This window comes from Zalophus californianus, chromosome 15 (assembly GCF_009762305.2).
Source record: "Zalophus californianus isolate mZalCal1 chromosome 15, mZalCal1.pri.v2, whole genome shotgun sequence".
NCBI classification, from domain to species: Eukaryota; Metazoa; Chordata; class Mammalia; order Carnivora; family Otariidae; genus Zalophus; species Zalophus californianus.
In genome coordinates this window covers 3,594,604-3,614,943 of record NC_045609.1, presented here as the reverse complement: position 1 = coordinate 3,614,943, position 20,340 = coordinate 3,594,604, and the positions used below count along the sequence as shown (strand labels likewise).

General features: G+C 39.5%; 1 protein-coding gene across 1 annotated transcript in view; it reads right to left on the bottom strand.

Annotated features, from left to right (window-relative positions):
* The window catches only part of PCDH15 (protocadherin related 15), a 1,343,394-nt gene that overhangs the window by 308,130 nt on the left and 1,014,924 nt on the right, over positions 1 to 20,340 (bottom strand). The window contains exon 16 of the mRNA XM_035724230.1: positions 10,009 to 10,202. Coding sequence (XP_035580123.1) covers positions 10,009 to 10,202 — 194 coding nt within the window. The remainder of the gene's footprint in view (positions 1 to 10,008; positions 10,203 to 20,340) is intronic.

Below are 20,340 nucleotides of genomic sequence, written 5' to 3'. Positions count from 1 at the left end.
AAAGGGAAACATGGTGGGAAGGAAAGTATCCACAAGTTACCAAATTTAGTGTGCATTACAGAGACTGACTTCTCATTTTAAAGTAGCCCTATTATCTTTCCAGGGCGTGACCTGGCTCCAACAGCATCCCCGGGATACATACTCTCCCTGGTACCACCCTCACGACGCTGGCTTCTTTGAGCATCTGTTATTCATCAAGTCATCTGCACATTTTACAAGTCTGTTCCTTTTTCCAGCCGGCACATTGTGGATAAGAAGGCCTATAATATCTGCCCTCCACCATATTGGTAATAACCCCGGCTGAGGGATGCTGTTGAGCACAGGATTTGTAACCACACATTCCTGAGTTAGAATTTGGATGTGTACCACATTCTGGGCAGATTATTTCAGTTTGACCACTGCCATCTAAAAAAATGAGAGTAATACTAACATCTCAGTTTAGCAGAAGGGTTAAATAAGATTACATATAAATGTGCGTGTGTGCACGTGTGTGTAGGTTGTGTATACAAATGTATATGTATGCACATATGAGAACATATTTATCCATTATTAATAATAATTGCTCAAAATAAGGAATCTTATTCTATTCCATGGAATGGGGTAAATACCTTGCATATACTTTATTAATTTCCCTTATAATATTTTAAGCATTTTAATTGCATCCCTTCCCTTTTCTAGGCTAAATACTTAAGGGCATGGTACCCTGGTCGCCTCCCCAAAGTGGGTTTGTGGTAGTGTCCGTGTTGAGACATATTAGATTAGAATCTTCTGGTGTGGGCCAGAAGACTCTACATTTTCTATGGATATACAATATCCTCACACACTTGATTTAGAAGACCACTGGCCCAGGAGCTCTTGGCAAAAAAAAACATGTAGGCTCACCTTCTTTTTAAGTTAGTAGCCTAGGGCTTCCTCTATAAACTGACTTAACATTCACCTTGGTAACCCTGGAGGTAAGGGATTCTTTCACTGATTGACATTTTATTTTTTTTTTAACCTAGAACACACTTGTACTCCAGATTCAAAGTTTTCTTTCAAAAAGTTAGGCCTTTCCTGCGTTTGGCATTTTTTACAGCTTCAGCTCGCTGGTCTGGAAAACTTGATGAAGTCTTTACCAGACTATGAGGCTCTTTCCTCTCATGAGAATATGGTTTACACTGAACTGATTATGCTTTGTGTGTTTCCTTTTTCTTTCCCCTATGACTATTTTCCCACGAGGGAACTAAACTGTTTACATCCACAATACTGCACAGAGGACCTCTACACCCAAAGATGCTGGTGTATCTGCTACAGAGAAGACAACTTTATTTTTTTATTTTTTTTAAGATTTTATTTACTTATTTGACAGAGAGAAAGCACAAGTAGACAGAGTGGCAGGCAGAGGGAGAGGGAGAAGAAAGCTCCCCGCTGAGCAGGGAATCCGATGCGGGGCTCCATCTCAGGACCCTGGGACCATGACCTGAGCAGCCGCTTAACCGACTGAGCCACCCAGGCGTGCAGGAAAGACAACTTTAAAATGCAACACAAAGAACCCTACGCCCCCAGGCAGAGGACAGACGGAACAGCTGTGGTCCAACACCAGCTTCTCCTTCATCCAACCTTATTCCTTCCCTTCCTCTGCTCCTTTCCACAATAATTCAAATGCTAAAATTGCTAATTACATATGTTTCTGCTCTCCCCATCCCCTGCCCCCCCCTTGGATCTTGGAGTTGTTTGAGAAAGATCAAGTTTCAAGGTCTAGCATTTTTCACCTTCAACTTCTTGGCTCTTCCTACAAGCCTTTAAATAAGCACCAGCGTTTTAAAAGGCTATCTCCTTTTTATCCCTGATGTCAGCATTGTGTCACAGTTAGCTTTCCTGAAACTAAATACCAATAGTATTCACAATAAAATGATACCATTAATGTTGTAATAAATACCAGTAATTCAACAGCATCAGTTAAGCACATAATAAAACAGGGCAGTCACTAGATAAATAATAACATTTTATGTGAACATTTTGTATTAACATTTTATAGCTAGTCTTAAATGCATAAAATCGAGCAATTATAAATACAAATTTTATTTTTGTAATATCGCCAGTATGATGTAGATAAATCTCTATTTCTAAAAAGAAATGAAAATCATAAAGCTTTCTCTTTCTCATTTGGTAATGAAGGTCAAAGTAGAACCCAAGTGCTGATGTATTTTCTCTGGTAATCTTAAGATTTTAAAAGACCCTAGACACAATCTAATTTAACTCTCTCATTTTACAAAAGAGGATTAGAAAATCAGAAAGATTAAGTGACTGAATCAAGGTTAAAAAGTTAATTAGGAACTGCATGCCATGCACCAATCATTTTATCGTAATTATATTATAAGATATTTGGGGATAGGACTGTCCTTCATTCTCTTTGTGAATACGTAATAGTACTACTTTATTCATATAAAACCTAAATATTAATTTAATTTAATTCAATTCAATAAGTATAAGGAGACCTACATAAACCAATAGACTAAATACTATCTCCGAATGAAGTTACATTTTACATCTTTTGGTTTTTATCTGTCCTCTTATACTCACGAGAGACTCAGCACAACAGAAGGAAGATTACAGACTATAACTCCTCTTACTCTCTGAATTCTTCAGTAAGTTTAATTAGAATAACAAATACATAAATAGTTAATTCATATAGGCCTTATTTTGTTATTTAAATTTATGAATTAAGATTTCCAATCTGAAAAAAGAAAAAAAATGGAAAATTGCCATTTTTTTTTTTAATGTTATGATTTAAGTAGGTTTACATATCACTGTTGCCTGCTGGGTCAATTTGTAAAATATATCAAGGTCTGTACTTCCATGCTGATAGTTTTCAAACAGCCTCTACCTCTCAAAGGAAATACTGAAAGCAAAACTTCACAACTCTTCAGTTCATTCATCAAGTCAATGCTTGAAGGCTTAATTTTCCTCCAGAAAATAGCAAATGCCATTATCCTACAGGGAACATGACATTATCCCACCAGGGAGAAAGGATGTATCCAGATTTTATTCTCTGTAGGTCCCACTTGATATCTGACCAAACATTATAAGGTGATCTTTTAGGGTCCAAACCATTGCTATAAGGAAAACAATGAGGCCAGGTCAAGCAAATGCTTAGTGTCACTGAAAAGAGCTGTGTATTCAGATTCTGAAGATGTCATTCTGTGTCCTGGAGTCGAATACAATTTTACTCCAGTGAAATCCTCTTACTGCACTGATTATTGTAGGCAGCAGCTTACTGAGACAAATCTGTGGTATGACTTGCAAATAGGAACTGAGTAGGAAGTAGATTATAAAATCTCACTCATTAAATTATAAAATAGTTAAAAAGTCATCAGTCATAATGTACAAGTATATATAGATTTTACCAGATCTACATAGCATGGGGCTATCCTCAATGAAAATAAAAAGTCATAAAATAAATTGATGACTATTAAGGGACTTTAATAAAAGTTTAAATGGTAAAAACAAAAGGTGTCTTAATTCCTAAAGTTAGCATTATTAGCACTGATATTAAGCAATTGTAGTATTTATTTTTTTCTCCAGAATAAAAATGAAAAAAGGTCATGGCTATGGAAGAGAGTGGAAGATAAAGTCTAGAATCCAATAGTCCTAGTGCAGGTGAAGGTTCTGCAACTCATTTACGAGGTGGGTGGGAGTGTAGGCCAGGGGCCATTTAGCCAAGTCAATTATCATCTTTCAGCCTCAGATTTCTGGTCTGCAAATTTAGAGTAATACAAAGTCACAGTGTTGTCGTTCAGGTTAGAAATTATGTATAGAGAATAGCTTGTAAGATGTCTACTACATGCCAATTAAATAGTATCAATCATGTTTAACTCCTCTTCAGAATAACCCAATATGGAAAAGGCTATTCTTTAAATTCATTCAAACTTTGACTCTTACTTTAGGTCAATATATAATAGCATTCCTCATTTCTTCTCAAGGAACAGTCCTTAACAATTTTCTCATGTTCATATATATATATACATCTATTTGCCTTTTGGGTTTATGAACAATGGCCAAATCCAACTAAGGTGAGTCCAAAATTGAGCTCATCTCCTTCACCCAAACCATGCATGCCAACTTGACATTACCACACTGTCACCTTAGACAAAAAAGTGGGAGACTTTTTTTTTTTTTTGACAATTCTATCTCTCCACCTTCCTAACAGGCCCAGTTCAAGCCATTAGTCCCCGGATTTTTCCAGTGGTGAAGTCCTATCTCATCTCCCTGCCTCCAGTGTTGTCCCCCTCAAATTCATCTCCCACAGGGACACCGGACAGATTTTCTAGAAACTAAACTCAGAAATTCTCACTCAACTTCTAACTTAAAGTCCTTCACAAATACTCTCCACAGACTGGATAATAAGTCCAAGCTTCTTAAAAAAACAAATTCAATTTTCCATGAAATGACCCTTAAGTCTCCTGTCCCTTCTTGAACTGGTTTATGCACTGGTAACACTGACTAGACTGGTAATTACCCATAATGACCAAGCTCCTTCAGACCTCTCAGGCTGCACAAATAATATGACATACTTTTTTTACCTGGTCAACCTTGACTCATTCTCCGAAACTCATCGGCTTGGGAGGCCATCTAAGTACTCCCTCATTGTAACAAGGGCCCTCCTCGATGCCCCAGAGAGCGGAGAAATTGGCTGAATCACACACTTCCCATGCTGAACTGAATCTAATTATTTATAGCCCTACTTTCCACTCCTTACTGTAATTTTTTTGGCACGTGATGGCACTCAGTTTATCTTTGTATTTCCATAACATAATAAGTGGTAGTTGTGTAGTAAATGGTTGGTTGGATGGACTAGAAAATCTTACTATCACAGACACACTTTTTCTTTTTTAAACTTATTAGTGACAAAATTAGACAGAATTGGTGTATACTATGAAAGAAGGCAGAACAGTTTCAACTCTGCCTTTTCATTGCAGGGGCTCTTTAAAGTTATTTGAGTTTTGTATTACACTGCCTCATTTCCCAATTCATCTGTTTAAAAAAACAGGAAAAAAAAAGATGTTTGTTAAGAACTTAGGAAAACAAGAAAAACAGATGACTTTTTAAGCACCCAGGGCATTCCACGAATTATTTGGGCTTCTGTAGACATGAGAGACAACCGAACCACAGTGATTCTTGCCCTTGTGAACTAAAATTCCAGTGGGGAGGAGGCGAGGCAGACCATCAGCTTCATACCCTAACTGAAGGTACATCATAGCCTATCCCAGGGCGGTCAGTGCAGTGGATAAAAGGGGGCATAGAAGTAGGGAAAGTATTTACAGCTGTTGCAGCTGTAAATACTTTGTCTGGAAAGACTTTGCAAAGGAAGTGAGATGGTTGGATAGTGGCCAGAAGGACCAGAGTCCACGGACAAATGGAAAGACGAACCATCCAGGCTGAGGGGAGGTCAAGCTGAAGGTTGGAAGGTAGCTGCGGGGTTCAGAACAAAAGGAAGTGGCATGGGGGCTGGAGTGGAGAAGCAGGGTGGAGCAGGAGATGATGTCCCATGGAGGAGGTGACACTAGGGAGCGTCCTCTGGCTGGTGGCAGATGGCAATGTGTGCTGGGCTCCCTGGTCTTTTTAACGATTTTGTCTTTTACTTTGAATCAGATGTGAGACCCCAAGGAGAGCTTGAGCAAAAAGAAAGGGTGTTTCCTGTGTTACTAGAATCTCCCAGGCCCTGGAACAGAGAAGGGATGGAAGGGGCACTGGCGGAAGCTTAAGGAGAAGATGTTTCAATAGCGGGACCAGAGAGAAATGTGGCGTGGACCGGGATGTCAGTAACAAAAGCGGGGGATCGTCCGTTCTGTGTGCTTTTCGGGTAGGGCTTAGAGGCGTTGCTCAAGATCGCATTTGAGTTTGAGAGAAAGGAACACCCCGAGCATGGCTCCAGGGCTGTTTGGCCAGAGCAGGTGCAAGACCGGCCATCAGATGCCAAGTGACACACGAGTTGTTGGAGGTATGTTGTGTAGTCGGGAACCAGATCCCCCCAGAGGGACCTGTGGGTCTGGAAGTGACAGTGGGAGAGGAGGTCAGAGGTTAGAAGAGCAGATAATGGAGAAGGGGCTACCATCTGTAGATGGAGGAGAAGACAGGATGAGACTCAACAGGAGAACATGAGGGAGGAGGAGAGACCGTCCACTGGTGTCTGTGAGAAGCAGAGAGTCCCCCCGGACAGCGCCACCATCGATGAGACGAGAACTGTGGAGTGTGGCGTGGAGATGTAGGGTGCGCTCTGGGGGATGGCGCGGCGGGGAATGACCCCTCTCACTGTGTTACCGTCCTCCTGTCAAACGGCCTGGCCCTTGTGCAGTTTTGGGTAGTGGCTCTCTGAAAACTTTCTCTACTGCCTCCATAAGGTTGATGTCTTTAAAATTTCTTACCCTTTGAGATCAGTTTTGATAAGCTGTATCTTCTGGAAAAATTATCCATTTCACTCATGTTTTCAATTTTTGCATATGTTAAATTAAAGGTGTCTCTTATGATTCTTTTAATTTCCTCTGTTTCTGTAGTATTTCCTTCTTAGAATTTATTATTGAAATTTCTCCATTTTTTAAAAGCAGATTTATTTATTTACCTTAGAGAGAGACAGAGAGAGAGCATGGATGGGGAGGGGCAGAGGGGGAGAGAGAGAGAGAGAGAGAGAGAGAGAATCTCAAGCAGACACCCCGCTGAGCACAGAGCCCAACGTGGGGCTTGACCTCACGACCCTGAGATCATGACCTGAGACAAAACCAAGACTCAGAGTCTTAACTGAATGCACCACTCAAGTGCCCCCTCCCTTTTTTTGATTAAATGAAGTGGTGGTTTATCCATTTGATTATTTTATATATTTTTATCACTTTTTTTCAGAGAACAAAATTTGGATTTATTTACTGGTTTTAGAGATCTTTACCACTATTCACACTTGCTATTACAATTGTTAATTCTTTCTTGCATTTTTTGTGGTTTCTATTTCTTTCATGAGGTTACAGAACAGCTGTATGGAATCTTCATAAAAATTTCTCAAAAAGAGAACAGACTAATTTCACTAAATTAAGTAACAAACATAATCTAGCATTTTAATTCAAGAATAAAACATCACAGCCTAGTGGCATTCATAGTAAGAATGCAAAATAGATTTATTTAGGAACTATATCAAGATCAATCATTATATGATTAGCTCAAGAACGAAAGTCATTACTGTCTTCATAGATGATGGGATATATTTTCTTATTTTAAAAAGCCAATAAAATGGGAATAAACACTTTCTTAACATAACTAAAAAATTAAAAAAAAAACTCATAACCCAATATAATGAGGAAATCTGTCAGACAGTCCTACTTGAGTTAAAAACAAGATGAGCAGGGATGCTTGGGTAGCTTAGTCAGTTAGGAGGCTGACTTTTGGTTTTGGCTTAGGTTGTGATCTCAGGGTCGTGGGTTCAAGCCCCGTGGCAGGCTCCGTGGTCAGCAGGGAATCGGCTTGAGATTCTCCTTCTCCCTCTACCCCTACCCCAAAGCGTGCTCTCTTTCTCTCTCAAATAAATAAATAAAATCTTAAAAAAAAACAAGCATTTTTATTGAAACAATTAGCCAATGAAATTAAAGGAAAGAAAATGGAAGGAAGGATATAAAATTTTCACTATTTATAAATACATTCCTGGATAACACTGAAGAATTGATGAGAAAACTACAAAAATATAAAATAATTAAATAAGAAAGTGGGTTAAAATTAATAAAAAGATATTAATAGCTTTCACATATATAAATATCAACCAGATAGAAGAAAGAGAAAAGAGTCTATGTACAATAACAGCAAAAGATAAGGAAACAGACCAACAAAGAAATGCACAGGACTCATATAAAGAAAATATTTAAAAAATAAAAACTCTAGGGCGCCTGGGTGGCTCAGTTGGTTGGGCGACTGCCTCCGGCTCAGGTCATGATCCTGAAGTCCCGGGATCGAGTCCCGCGTCGGGCTCCCTGCTCAGCGGGGAGTCTGCTTCTCCCTCTGACCCTCCCCCCTCTCATGTGCTCTCTCTGATTCTCTCTCTCAAATAAATAAAATCTTTAAAAAAAGAAAATAAAAAAATAAAAAATAAAAACTCTTACAGGACACACAAGAAATTATGGGCAAATAGTTTTTGGATAGAAAGATTCGACATCAAAAACATATAATTTAACCCTAAGTAAATTAATTTGTGAATTTAATGTGTTCCTAGTCAAAATATGGTTAAAAACCTCACTGAACTAACTTATTTATAATAAAAAAAATTAATATAAAGAGCAACCAAGACACTTTTAGAGAAAAACAGCATTGAGGTAAGTTAGCACCACCATATTATGAAGCACAGTCTAAAACATTAACAATTAAAATTGTGACAATAGCTCATGAAAAGTTGGGTGAACTAATGGGATAGAAGAGAAAGTTCCAAATCAAACTCAAATAAATGAGAAAATGTATGATATAATTAATGTAACATCTCAAATCAGTGAGAAAAAGATGAACTATTTAGTATATTATATGGGAAAAATGGCAGAGTAGCCTCAAAAAAATATATTGCTGATTGATACCTCCTAGTGTACCCTAGGATAAATCCCAAATGCAACAAAGATTTAAACATACAGCATGAATCTATATAATCATTAATAGCAAATATAAAATAATTATAGCCTTGGCTTGACATATCAATAGAAAGATGGGCAGAGACTATGAACACAGACTTTACAGGAAAACTAACAGAATTGACTCATAAGCATAGGAAACAAACTTACTCATAAGGAAATAAAAATAGATGTTATGTTTTACCGATTAAATTGGCAAAAATCCACGTCTGATATGACACACAGCTGGGGAGACTGTAGAATTACCTACTCTCAGACTTGGCAGTTGGAACTGTAAATTGTTATGAGCCCCATGGAATACAATTTGGCTATTATTGCTGAAACTTATAATTGCATGTGCCTTTTGGTAAATGAGGATTTACTATGCTGATGTATTTGCACATATTCACAATGACGCTTGTTTGGTGTCATTTATTTCTTCATTGTCAGTAAAGGAGCGACTGGAATTTGAAAGTCCATTGACAGTGGGTTTCTTACACAGTATAACACATGTATGAAAGAATATTATGTAGCTGAGAAAAGAATTTTGAAGAAATTATTCAGTATTCATATTGAAAGAACCTTAGGATATGCTGTAAGGGGACAGACCCACCAGATGCAGGAATGAATTACTATTCATTCATATTTTCTTTAAATGCATACTGAAAATTGGGAAGCAAGCAAGAAATTAATAAAAAAGATATCTCAGGTAGGGCACTAAATAAATGCAGTTGTAATAGTGGGAAGCCTTTTGCTTTTGATTCTCTCACACCATCCATGTATCTATATATTTGAATATGTATATATGGGTTACATATATATTTTGTAGCTAAATGATCAATTCTATAATAAATTCTATAGATAGAATATATAGTGCATATATTTGTATGTATGCACGTATGCATGTATATTTTGTATATATAGAGAATATATATGTGTATATATATATATATATATACACACACACACACACACACATATCTATACACACACACACTTATGTATATATTTGAATAATTACCCAGACATTGAGAGGCGGCTTCAAACCCAAGACATTTCATGTCGCTGCTATGTCTGTGACCTCTCATGTTAGCAACCTTGCTTTTCAGCAATAAATTGGCTACCTATTTCTGATATTTCCCAGGTCCCCCCTAGAATAGAGATCTGCATCCCTCACATCTGTGAAATCACAGTTACTTATTTTGTGGTTTAATCTTCTTTATTTTCCTTTCCCTACAACTTAACCAAGTAAGAACGTGCAGTTCCTGAGAATTTGGGCCCTCGAATTTTCTGGTCAAATTTAGACGTGTCAGAATAAAAGTACAGTTGCTGTGCTTCCTCCGTGTCAGGGCACGGTTAACCGGGAGCGCGGAGAAGGCGCAGTGGCTGCGCTGTGCCTTACCTTCTCTCCGCGGGAGGCGCATTATCCGCGGCCTGGACCGTGAGCGCGAAGGTGCGCCCCACCGTCAGTGCCACCCCCGGGGCGATGGTGATGAGCCCCGTGGTGTGGTTGATGACAAAGTCGCCCTGAGCCCCAGCCAGGATTTCGTACGTGATCTCCCCGTTGGACCCTTCGTCTGCATCCACGGCTGTGAGCTGGAACAGAAAACCACATCGTCAGTCCTCCTGGGGCTCAGTTTTCCATCCCGTGTCCCTGTCCCCTAACAAAAGGAGCACGCTTTCAAAGACAGAATGTAGGTGAAGAAAGATCTCTTGGCACATTCGCTCTTGTCTGGAAGGGTGGCAAGGGTGCTCTGTTTTGGAAGCAATCCCAGCAGGAAGGATTTTTTTTTTCTTTCTTTCCTTATGAAAGTGATAAAAGTTTTGGATCTTGAAGACTGTATTTTAATTTACTAAAGGAAAGAAGAGAAAGGGTCTAACAGCAAATCTAATATCACTGTCGGAAAGTTAATTTTTTCCTTCTACGTTACCTCCTGTTCTGGACATATGAACACATATTACTGCCTCCCGAGACTGGAGAAAACCTAGTGGGTGAAGTCTGTCTTTATTACTGTCATCCTTCCTTCTGCTTTTGCCTTTCACATCCATACTATTTTCCTTCCGTCTCTCAGAGAGTCTCCTGTCCTTGCAACCTTTATTTCTACTTCGCTTTCGGAAAGATCTTTATGATCTTGTTCACACTGACTTAAAAAAGACGGAAAACGCCTAGGGTATTGCCTTTCCAAAATCAAACAAATGCATCTCCGATTATAGAATATCTTATTAAAAAATTAGACTGTCAAGTCCAAGAAGTTTTTTGTTTGTTGTTGTTTCTGAGAAGAGGGAATGAATTCAGAGGTCCTTGACATCACCACATGAGCATTCCTAAGGCTAATTTGTAGGTGTTTATAGTCATTATGAAGCAACTTGTACCCAGAAGTTAAAAGTATATTTGGGTCATTACATGTGAGAACAGAATGACCATTGTTAATGCAATAAAGCAAAATTAAGGTAAGAATGATTTAATGAGTTAAATAAGGCTCTTTGCTGATAAATACAAATTTACCTCCTGGGGGAAGTAGATTCTAGTGGGAAATCTTATAATACACCTTTTACAGACATTCACAGAATTTTCTCTCTTTTTTTTTTAAGATTTTATTTATTTATTTATTTGCAAGAAATTGAGAGAGAGAGAGAGAGAGAGTGAGCACACAAGCAGGGGGAGGGGCAGAGGGAGAGGGACAAGCAGAGACTCTCCCCTGAGCAGGGAGCCAGATGCTGGGCTCGAACCCAGGACCCTGGGATCATGACCTGAACCGAAGGAGACACTCAATCTACTGAGCCACCCAAGCACCCTCAGACATTCACAGAATTTTCTGTTTTCCTCATTCCAAAAGTGATCGATGGGGATAAGAAATTTGGCCTCCTATAAGTTTACACATAGGGGAAAATAATTAAAAGTTTCCTCTTGAATAAGTAAAATACATAATTTTAATAAGTAAGCATACAGAAAAACATTTTCTTATTACTAACATTTTCATATGTATTTCTAACCTCTAATTTTCACTTCTATAAAGTAATAGTTTTTTATTGTTCACAGATTCTTTTGGGTGACCCCCGGACCCTCTGGTGCACTTTCTTAGATCAAAGGTAAGTGTGCACATTTACCTTGAAACTTGAATTCACTTTCAAGAGTGCCATGTTAATGGCCCATTCAGATGTTCATGCTCACCATCCTGAGAATATGTCAGCAGAGTGCCTTATATACACCATCACCCTTAAGGGGATATACAGTGCATACTCTGTTTCTGTGTTTAGTGTCCACTGCATTCAGAATTGACAATGTGCAGAGACATGGTAGCTACAAAAATAATTGAGAGGGAAGAAGGGAATTTGAGAGATTGGCATTCAGGTAGCTGAGGTTAGGTGTTTGGGGGTGGACAGATGTGGTCGCCATAAGGAAATGCATTTCATAACCTGACTCTGGGACTTAGAGGAGGATGATAGACATGGTCCTAAAGGCAAAGGAGAAGGAAACTATCTGCAGGAACAGAACAGGTGAATGATGTATATTTATGGAGAATGAGTCAAGCAAGACCAACTCAATTCTCTTTCGCATGTGGGTAAAATTAGAAAATTAAGAGTGGGGGTAGTAGAGGAGATATCAATTTTGATTATAGTAAATCACTTAACATAATGTCTCAGGAAATCTTAATTAAAATTTAGCTCAAATGGGATTCAATATTAACATTCTTCCTGGGACTTAAATTGGCTAAAGGAATTTGATGATAAATGGCAATGTCTCAAGTTAAGAACTGTTGAGGAGCATGCTTTGGGGATGTAGGTATTATGGCTGGCCTTATTTAACATTTTCATGAATGATATTGGAAGGGAGGATAAGCTGGATAATAATTAAATTGAGGAAGGCACCCATCTGGGAGGTGCTATAAATACCAGAGAGTACTGCAAAGAAGAGGTGAGAAAAACAGTCCCCAGACTGCAGAGCCAGCCAACCACAGATGACAGGGAACACCACTAGATCCACAGAAACCAATGGCAGGTAGAGAGTTCAATAAACCAAAAATCAGTTCCACGTTTAGGTGATTTAAATAACTTTACATTATTTTTCAGTCTTTTAGTACTAAGTCAGAACATAGTAGGCTAAAAACCAACATAACTGAGTCCCCACACGTGCAAACAAAACTATGGTGAAGCAATTATTTGGTCCAGGATTCGAAAAGGGAACGGAGGCACTGGCTGAATATCCAGAAAAATGGTAATGTCCCTTGTGAGAGACCTGGAACCTAAAGTCTGATGGGGATTTCATTCAGTTATGACCCAATGACTGTGACCAGGGGTCTCCTGAGATGAAGGCATGTGAAAGTATTGCCAAAGCAGAGGGGGTGTCCGCCTCCTAAATCAAAGAGGACGGAGGAACAGTTGATGTTCATGGAGAAGCCAATGTGTTGCTTATAAGTTACCAGGCAGTAGAATAAAATCTATGATTTGTAATTGGTTTCCTGCAGTGTTATGATACATAAATGGTAAGACACTCTGAGTCCTGCATCTGTATCTCTTTTTCTGCAGCATACTATCCTTTTCACGGAGTCGAATCTCACCCTCCCACAATTCCTTCCTCTTGCCATCCCCATACCCACGCGTTCCAGACATCCTCAACCACCCCTCTCTCCCATGATAAAAAAAAAAAAATAATAAAAACGAGTAAATAAATACGACGTGGCTAGTTCTGACTGTGGTTTATTTCTCTCCTCAATCTCTTTCCTATGCCTAAGAAATTGAAAAATAATGGCTTTACGTAAAAGGACAAATGTAAAGAATGTTGGATCATAAACTTAAAAAACAACCTTAGATTGGAGTCTCACAAATGAAGCAAGGATTCAATAAAAGTCATAGTTCATAGAGAAATCATCATACTTAAACTATAATCAACTGCACGTGGTATTTTTATATGAATGATGGCTAAGCTGACCGTGGGTAGGCATGTTGACCCATTGGCATCCTGGGCTTTGCTTCTAGGAAGAGCCTCTCATTTTCCTCGGAGAGATGCTCATCCCCTTCATTACCGGAGCTAGGATCATTGCTGGGCTGATCCTAGCTCCAGCAATGGGAGTGAGATTCAGGCCTGGGCTGTTTGTTGTAAGAATTGGCAAGTAATCCAAGTTGGTAGAGTCAGGGTAACTCCCAGAACCACGGGAAAGAGTGGCTCTTAATTACCCAAGGGCTAGACTGGTCGATTTATATCTAACATTTGCTCATCTTTACGCCTGCATTGGGTCTCTGCAGGACGGAGAAAAAAGACAATGCCGGGAAATGGGGAGAATATCATTGATGACACCGTTTGCACGTATGCCTGACCTTTTATGATATATGAACAAAAAATGTACTGCTTTTTTCAAAAAAGAAAAAAGCTAGTTTAATTTGAAATTATGTCTCTTCAACATTAGAATCCCAAATATTACAGGAAAAGAGTTATGATTAATGATTCTCCTGGGCTTGCTTTGTGACTATTTATTCTTCTAGGGGTCCTGTACTTGGAGGTTTTGGTATGCGGTGCCAAGTAGTCACTAAATACATGAAATCATCCTTGATTCAGTGTATGCTTATTCACTACAATGGCCAAAGATCATGCTATGGAAGTGGTAGTTACACCTGTTTAGAAATCATGATTAGCTCCATAAAAAGTAATAAAAAATATGTATACGCAGATAAAAAACACACACACATATATATTTCCCTGTAATAAAGCAGTTCTTTTTTAAACAAAGCAATTATCTAAATTAATAAATTAAGCAGTTTAAAAAAATATGTATTTCTTAGAATGTCTTTCTCAATCTCTTTATTCTTCATGTTAACTATTCAAACCAGGCAGACAAAAAAAATAGAGCCATATGTATAAGTTGGGTGATATTTAGTACAAGGCAAGGTCATGAATACTCGTGTTTAGATCTTTTAAAAATGAAGTTCAATTTGCGAGGGGCGGAGCAAGACGGCGGAGGAGTAGGAGACCTGGATTTCGTCTGGTCTGAGGAATTCAGCTGAATAGGGATCAAACCATTCTGAACACCTACGAACTCAACAGGAGACCGAAGAGGAGAGTAGCAACAACTCTCTGAACAGAGAAGCGACCACTTACTGGAAGGTAGGACGTGCGGAGAAGTGAATCACCCCTGAGGCGATATTCGGGAGGATAGACGGCGGGGGAAGGGGCCTCCGTCGGCCGCTTCTGGCAAGTGCTAGAGCCGCGGAGCACAAAATCGGACCTTTTAGAAGTCGGCTCCGCGGAGGGACGTCGCTGCAGTGGCTAAGCAGGGGGTGGAACCCTCGCGGGACAGTGGGGTCTCAGGACCCTCGGGGTCACAGAAAGACCGGGGGAGCCTGAGTGCGCCAGAGCTCCCAGGGATGGGAGCGGGGAAGCCGGCTGCAGAGACGGAGCCGAGGCGTGGGCTCGCAGCTCGGGGTGGCCATAAACTGTGATCCGCGGCCCAGTCGGGGCACTGCTCCTCCAGCAGGGACCCAACAAGCGGCAGAGCCGGGGAGACTCCCCTTCCTCCCCCGGGAGGAGCGGTGCGGGAGCGCACTGCAGGGATCTGCTGGGTTTGGAGACTCCGCACGGGGTCGGGTGCCAGAGATAGCAACGCTCGGCCACAGGCCGGGTGAGCACGGAGTGCGGCCGGAGACCGGGGACACGGGAGTGACTGCTTTTCTCTGGGGGCGCACTGAGGAGCGGGGCCCCGAGTTCTCAGCTACTCCGGGTGGAGATTGGGAAGCCACAATTTTCACTGTCGTCCTCCAAAGCTGTACCGAGAGCTTGCAGGGAACAAAAGCTCCCGAGAGCAAACCGGAGCAGCTTCCTTAGCCCGGACCGACAAAGGCAGGGCAATTTAGCCTCCGGCAAAGACATTTGGGAACCACGGCAACAGGCCCCTCCCCCAGAAATCAGCACGAACAGCCAGCAAGCCAAGACCGAGTTTACCGATCAAGGAGAATGGGAGAACTCCAGCGCTAAGGGAATACTGCACATAGAATTCATGGCTTTTTTTTACCATGATTCATTAGTTCATCAAAGTTAATTTTTTTAATTGTTTTTTTTTTATTTTTCTTTTTCCCTTTTTCAACCAACATCTTATCAATCCCTTTTTTAAGAAACATTTTTTATTTTTCATTTTTAGAGTCATATTCTATCCCATCATAGGTACCCTTATTTTTGGCATATATATATAAGTTGTTCTCTCTTTAAAATTTTGAGATACAGTTTCTTCTAACAGATCAAAATATACCCTAAATCACTAGTGTATGGCTTTGTTCTAGTCTCCTGCCTGATCACATTCTCTCCCTTTTTCTTTATTTTTTTTTAAATCTTCTTTCTTTTTTCAAACAACTTCTTATCTTATCAATTCCTTTTATAAAATCTTTTATAATTTTCATCTTTACAGTCATCTTCCATCCCTTCATTGTATCAAGCCTTATTTTGTACATATATGTCTTTCTTCCTTTAAAATTTTAGGAGGCACTTTTTTCTAAGAGACCAAAATACGCCCAAAATCTATTGTATGGCACTGATCTATGCACTAGCCTGATCATATTTGATCATATTCTGCTTTTTTTGTACTGTTCTGTTTTTGTTTTTATCTTTTTGTTGTTTTTTTTTTCTCTTTCTTTTTTCTTTCTTTCCCTTTCTTTTCCCCTGGTTTCAGGTCTTTTCTGATTTGTACAGGGTATATTTGCTGGAGACGTTGTTAACCTGTTAGCATTTTGTTCTCTCATTCATCTATTCTCCTCTGGACAAAATGACAAGATGAAAAAAATCACCTCATCAAAAAGAACAAGAGGTAGTACCGTCTGCCTGGGACCTATTCAATACGGCCATTACTACGATGTCGGACCTAGAGTTCAGAATCATGACTTTAAAGATACTAGCTGGCCTTGAAAAAAGCGTGGAATTTATTAGAGACATGCTTTATGGAGAAATAAAAGAACTAAAATCTAACCAAGTCGAAATCAAAAAGGCTATTGATGAGGTGCAATAAAAAATGGGGGCACTAACTGCTACAATAAATGAGGCAGAAGAGAGAATCAGTGATATGGAAGACCAAATGATGGAAAATAAAGAGGTTGAGAAAAAGAGAGATAAACAACTACAGGAGCACGAGGGCAGAATTCGAGAGATAAGCGATACGATAAGACGAAACATTAGAATAATTGGGACCCCAGAAGAAGAAGAAAGAGGGAGAGGGGCCGAAGGTATATTGGAGCAAATAATAGCAGAGAACTTCCCTAACGTGAGGAAGGAAACAGGCATCAACATCCAGGAGGCACAGAGAACCCCTCTCAAAATCAATAAAAATTGGTCAACACCCTGACATCTAATAGTAAAACGTACGAGTCTCAGAGACAAAGAGAAAATCCTGAAAGCAGCTCGGGAGAAGAGATATGTAAACTACGATGGTAGAAATATTACATTGGCAACAGACCTATCCACAGAGACCTGGCAAGCCAGAAAGGACTGGCATGATATCTTCAGAGCACTAAACGAGAAAAATATGCAGCCAAGAATACTATATCCAGCTAGGCTGTCACTGAAAATAGAAGGAGAGATAAAAAGCTTCCAGGACAAACAAAACTAAAGGAATTTGCAAACATGAAACCAGCCCTCCAAGAAATATTGAGAGGGGTCCTCTAAGCAAAGAGAGAGACTAAAAGCAGCACAGATCAGAAAGGAACACAGACAACATACAGTAACAGTCACCTTACAGGCAAAACAATGGCACTAAATTCATACCTTTCAATAGTTACCCTGAATGTAAATGGGCTAAATGCCCCAAGCAAAAGACACAGGCTATCAGATTGGAATAAAAAACAAGACCCATCGATATGCTGTCTGCAAAAGACTCATTTTAGACCCAAAGACAGCCCCAGATTGAAAGTGAGAGGATGGAATACCGTTTACCAGGCTAATGGACACCAAAAGAAAGCTGGGGTGGCAATCCTTACATCAGACAAATTAGATTTTAAAACAAAGACGGTAATAAGAGATGAAGAAGGACACTCTATCCTACTTAAAGGGTCTATCCAACAAGATCTAACAAATGTAAATATCTATGCCCCTAACATGGGAGCAGGCAATTATATAAGGCAATTAATAACAAAAACGAAGAAACACATTGACAACAATACAATAATAGTGGGGGACTTTAACACCCCGCTGACTGAAATGGACAGATCATCTAAGCAAAAGATCAACAAGGAAATAGAGACTTTAAATGACACCCTGGACCAAATGGACTTCACAGACATATTCAGAACATTCCATCCCAAAGCAACGGAATACACATTCTTCTCTAGTGCCTATGGAACATTCTCCAGAATAGATCACATCCTAGGTCACAAATCAGGCCTGAACCGTTACCAAAAGATTGGGATCATCCCCTGCATATTTTGAGACCAGAGTGCTTTGAAACTAGAACTCAATCACAAGAGGAAATTCGGAAAGAACTCAAATACATGGAGGCTAAAAAGCATCCTACTAAAGAATGAATGGGTCAACCAGGAAATTAAAGAAGAATTAAAAAAATTCATGGAAACCAATGAAAATGAAAACACAACTCTTCAAAATCTTTGGGATACAGCAAAGGCAGTCCTGAGAGGAAAGTATATAGCAATACAAGCCTTTCTCAAGAAACAAGAAAGGTCTCAAATACACAACCTAACCCTACACCTAAAGGAGTTGGAGAAAGAAAAACAAATAAAGCCTAAACCCAGCAGGAGAAGAGAATAATAAAGATCAGAGCAGAAATCAATGAAATAGAAACCAAAAGAACAGTAGAACAGATCAACAAACCTAGGAGCTGGTTCTTTGAAAGAATTAACAAGATGGATAAACCCCTGGCCAGACTGATCAAAAAGAAAAGAGAAGTGACCCAAATCAACAAAATCATGAATGAAAGAGGAGAGATCACAACCAACACCAAAGAAATACAAACAATTATAAGAACATATTATGAGCAACTCTATGCCAGCAAATTAGATAACCTGGAAGAAATGGGTGCATTCCTAGAGATGTATCAACTACAAAGTGGAACCAGGAAGAAATAGAAAACCTGAACAGACCTATAACCACTGAGGAAATTGAAGCAGTCATCAAACATCTCCCAAGAAACAAAAGCCCAGGGCCAGATGGCTTCCCAGGGGAATTCTATCAGACATTTAAAGAAGCATTAATACCTATTCTCCTGAAACTGTTCCAAAAAAAAGGAAATGGGAGGAAAACATCCAAACTCATTTTATGAGGCCAGCATTACCTTGATCCCAAAAACAAAGACCACATCAAAAAGGAGAATTACAGACCAATATCCTTGATGAACATGGATGCAAAAATAATCACCAAAATACTAGCCAATAGGGTCCAACAGTACATTAAAATGATGATTCACCATGACGAAGTGCGATTTATCCCTGGGCTGCAAGGCTGGTTCAACATCCGCAAATCAATCAACGTGATACAATACATTAAGAAAAGGAAGAACAAGAATCATATGATCCTCTCAATAGATGCAGAAAAAGCATTTGACAAAGTACAGCATCCTTTCTTGATCAAAACTCTTCAGAGTATAGGGATAGAGGATACATACCTCAATATCATAAAAGCCATCTAGGAAAAACCTACAGCGAATATCATTCTCAATGGGGAAATTCTGAGAGCTTTTCCCCGAAGGTCAGGAACGCGGCAAGGATGTCCACTATCACCACTGCTATTCAACATAGTATTAGAAGTCCTAGCCACAGGAATCAGACAACAAAAAGAAATCAAAGGCATTTAAATCGGCAAAGAGGAAGTCAAACTCTCACTCTTTGCAGATGATATGATACTGTCTGTGGAAAACCCAAAAGACTCCACCCCAAAACTTCTAGAACTCATACAGGAATTCAGTAAAGTAGCAGGATATAAAATCAATGCACAGAAAACAGTAGCCTTCCTATACACCAACAACAACACAGAAGAGAGACAAATCAAGGAGTCAATCCCATTTACAATTGCACCCAAAACCATAAGATACCTAGGAATAAATTTAACCAAAGAGGCAAAGGATCTGTACTCAGAAAACTATAAAATACTCATGAAAGAAATTGAAGAAGACAGAAAGATATGGAAAAACGTTTCATGCTTATGGATTAGAGGAACAAACATTGTGAAGATGTCAATGCTACCTAGAGCAATCTACACATTCAGTGTAATCCCCATCAAAATCAATCCACTTTTTTCAAAGAAATGGAACAAATAATCCTAAAATTTGTATGGAACAAGAAGAGACCCCGAATAGCCAGAGGAATCTTGAAAAAGAAAAGCAAAGCTGGCGGCATCACAATTCCGGACTTCCAGCTCTATTACAAAGCCGTCATCATCAAGACAGTATGGGACTGGCACAAAAACAGACACATAGATCAATGGAACAGAATCGAGAGCCCAGAAATGGACCCTTAACTCTATGGTCAACTCATCTTTGACAAAGCAGGAAAGAATGTCCAATGGCAAAAAGACAGTCTCTTCAACAAATGATGTTGGGAAAATTGGACAGCCACGTGCAGAAGAATGAAACTGGACCATTTCCTTACACCACACACAAAGATAGACTCCATATGGTTGAAAGACCTAAATGTGAGACAGGAGTCCATGAAAATCCTAAAGGTGAACACAGGCAGCAACCTCTTCGACCTCAGCCACAGCAACTTCTTCCTAGAAACATCACCAAAGGCACGGGAAGCAAGGGTAAAAATG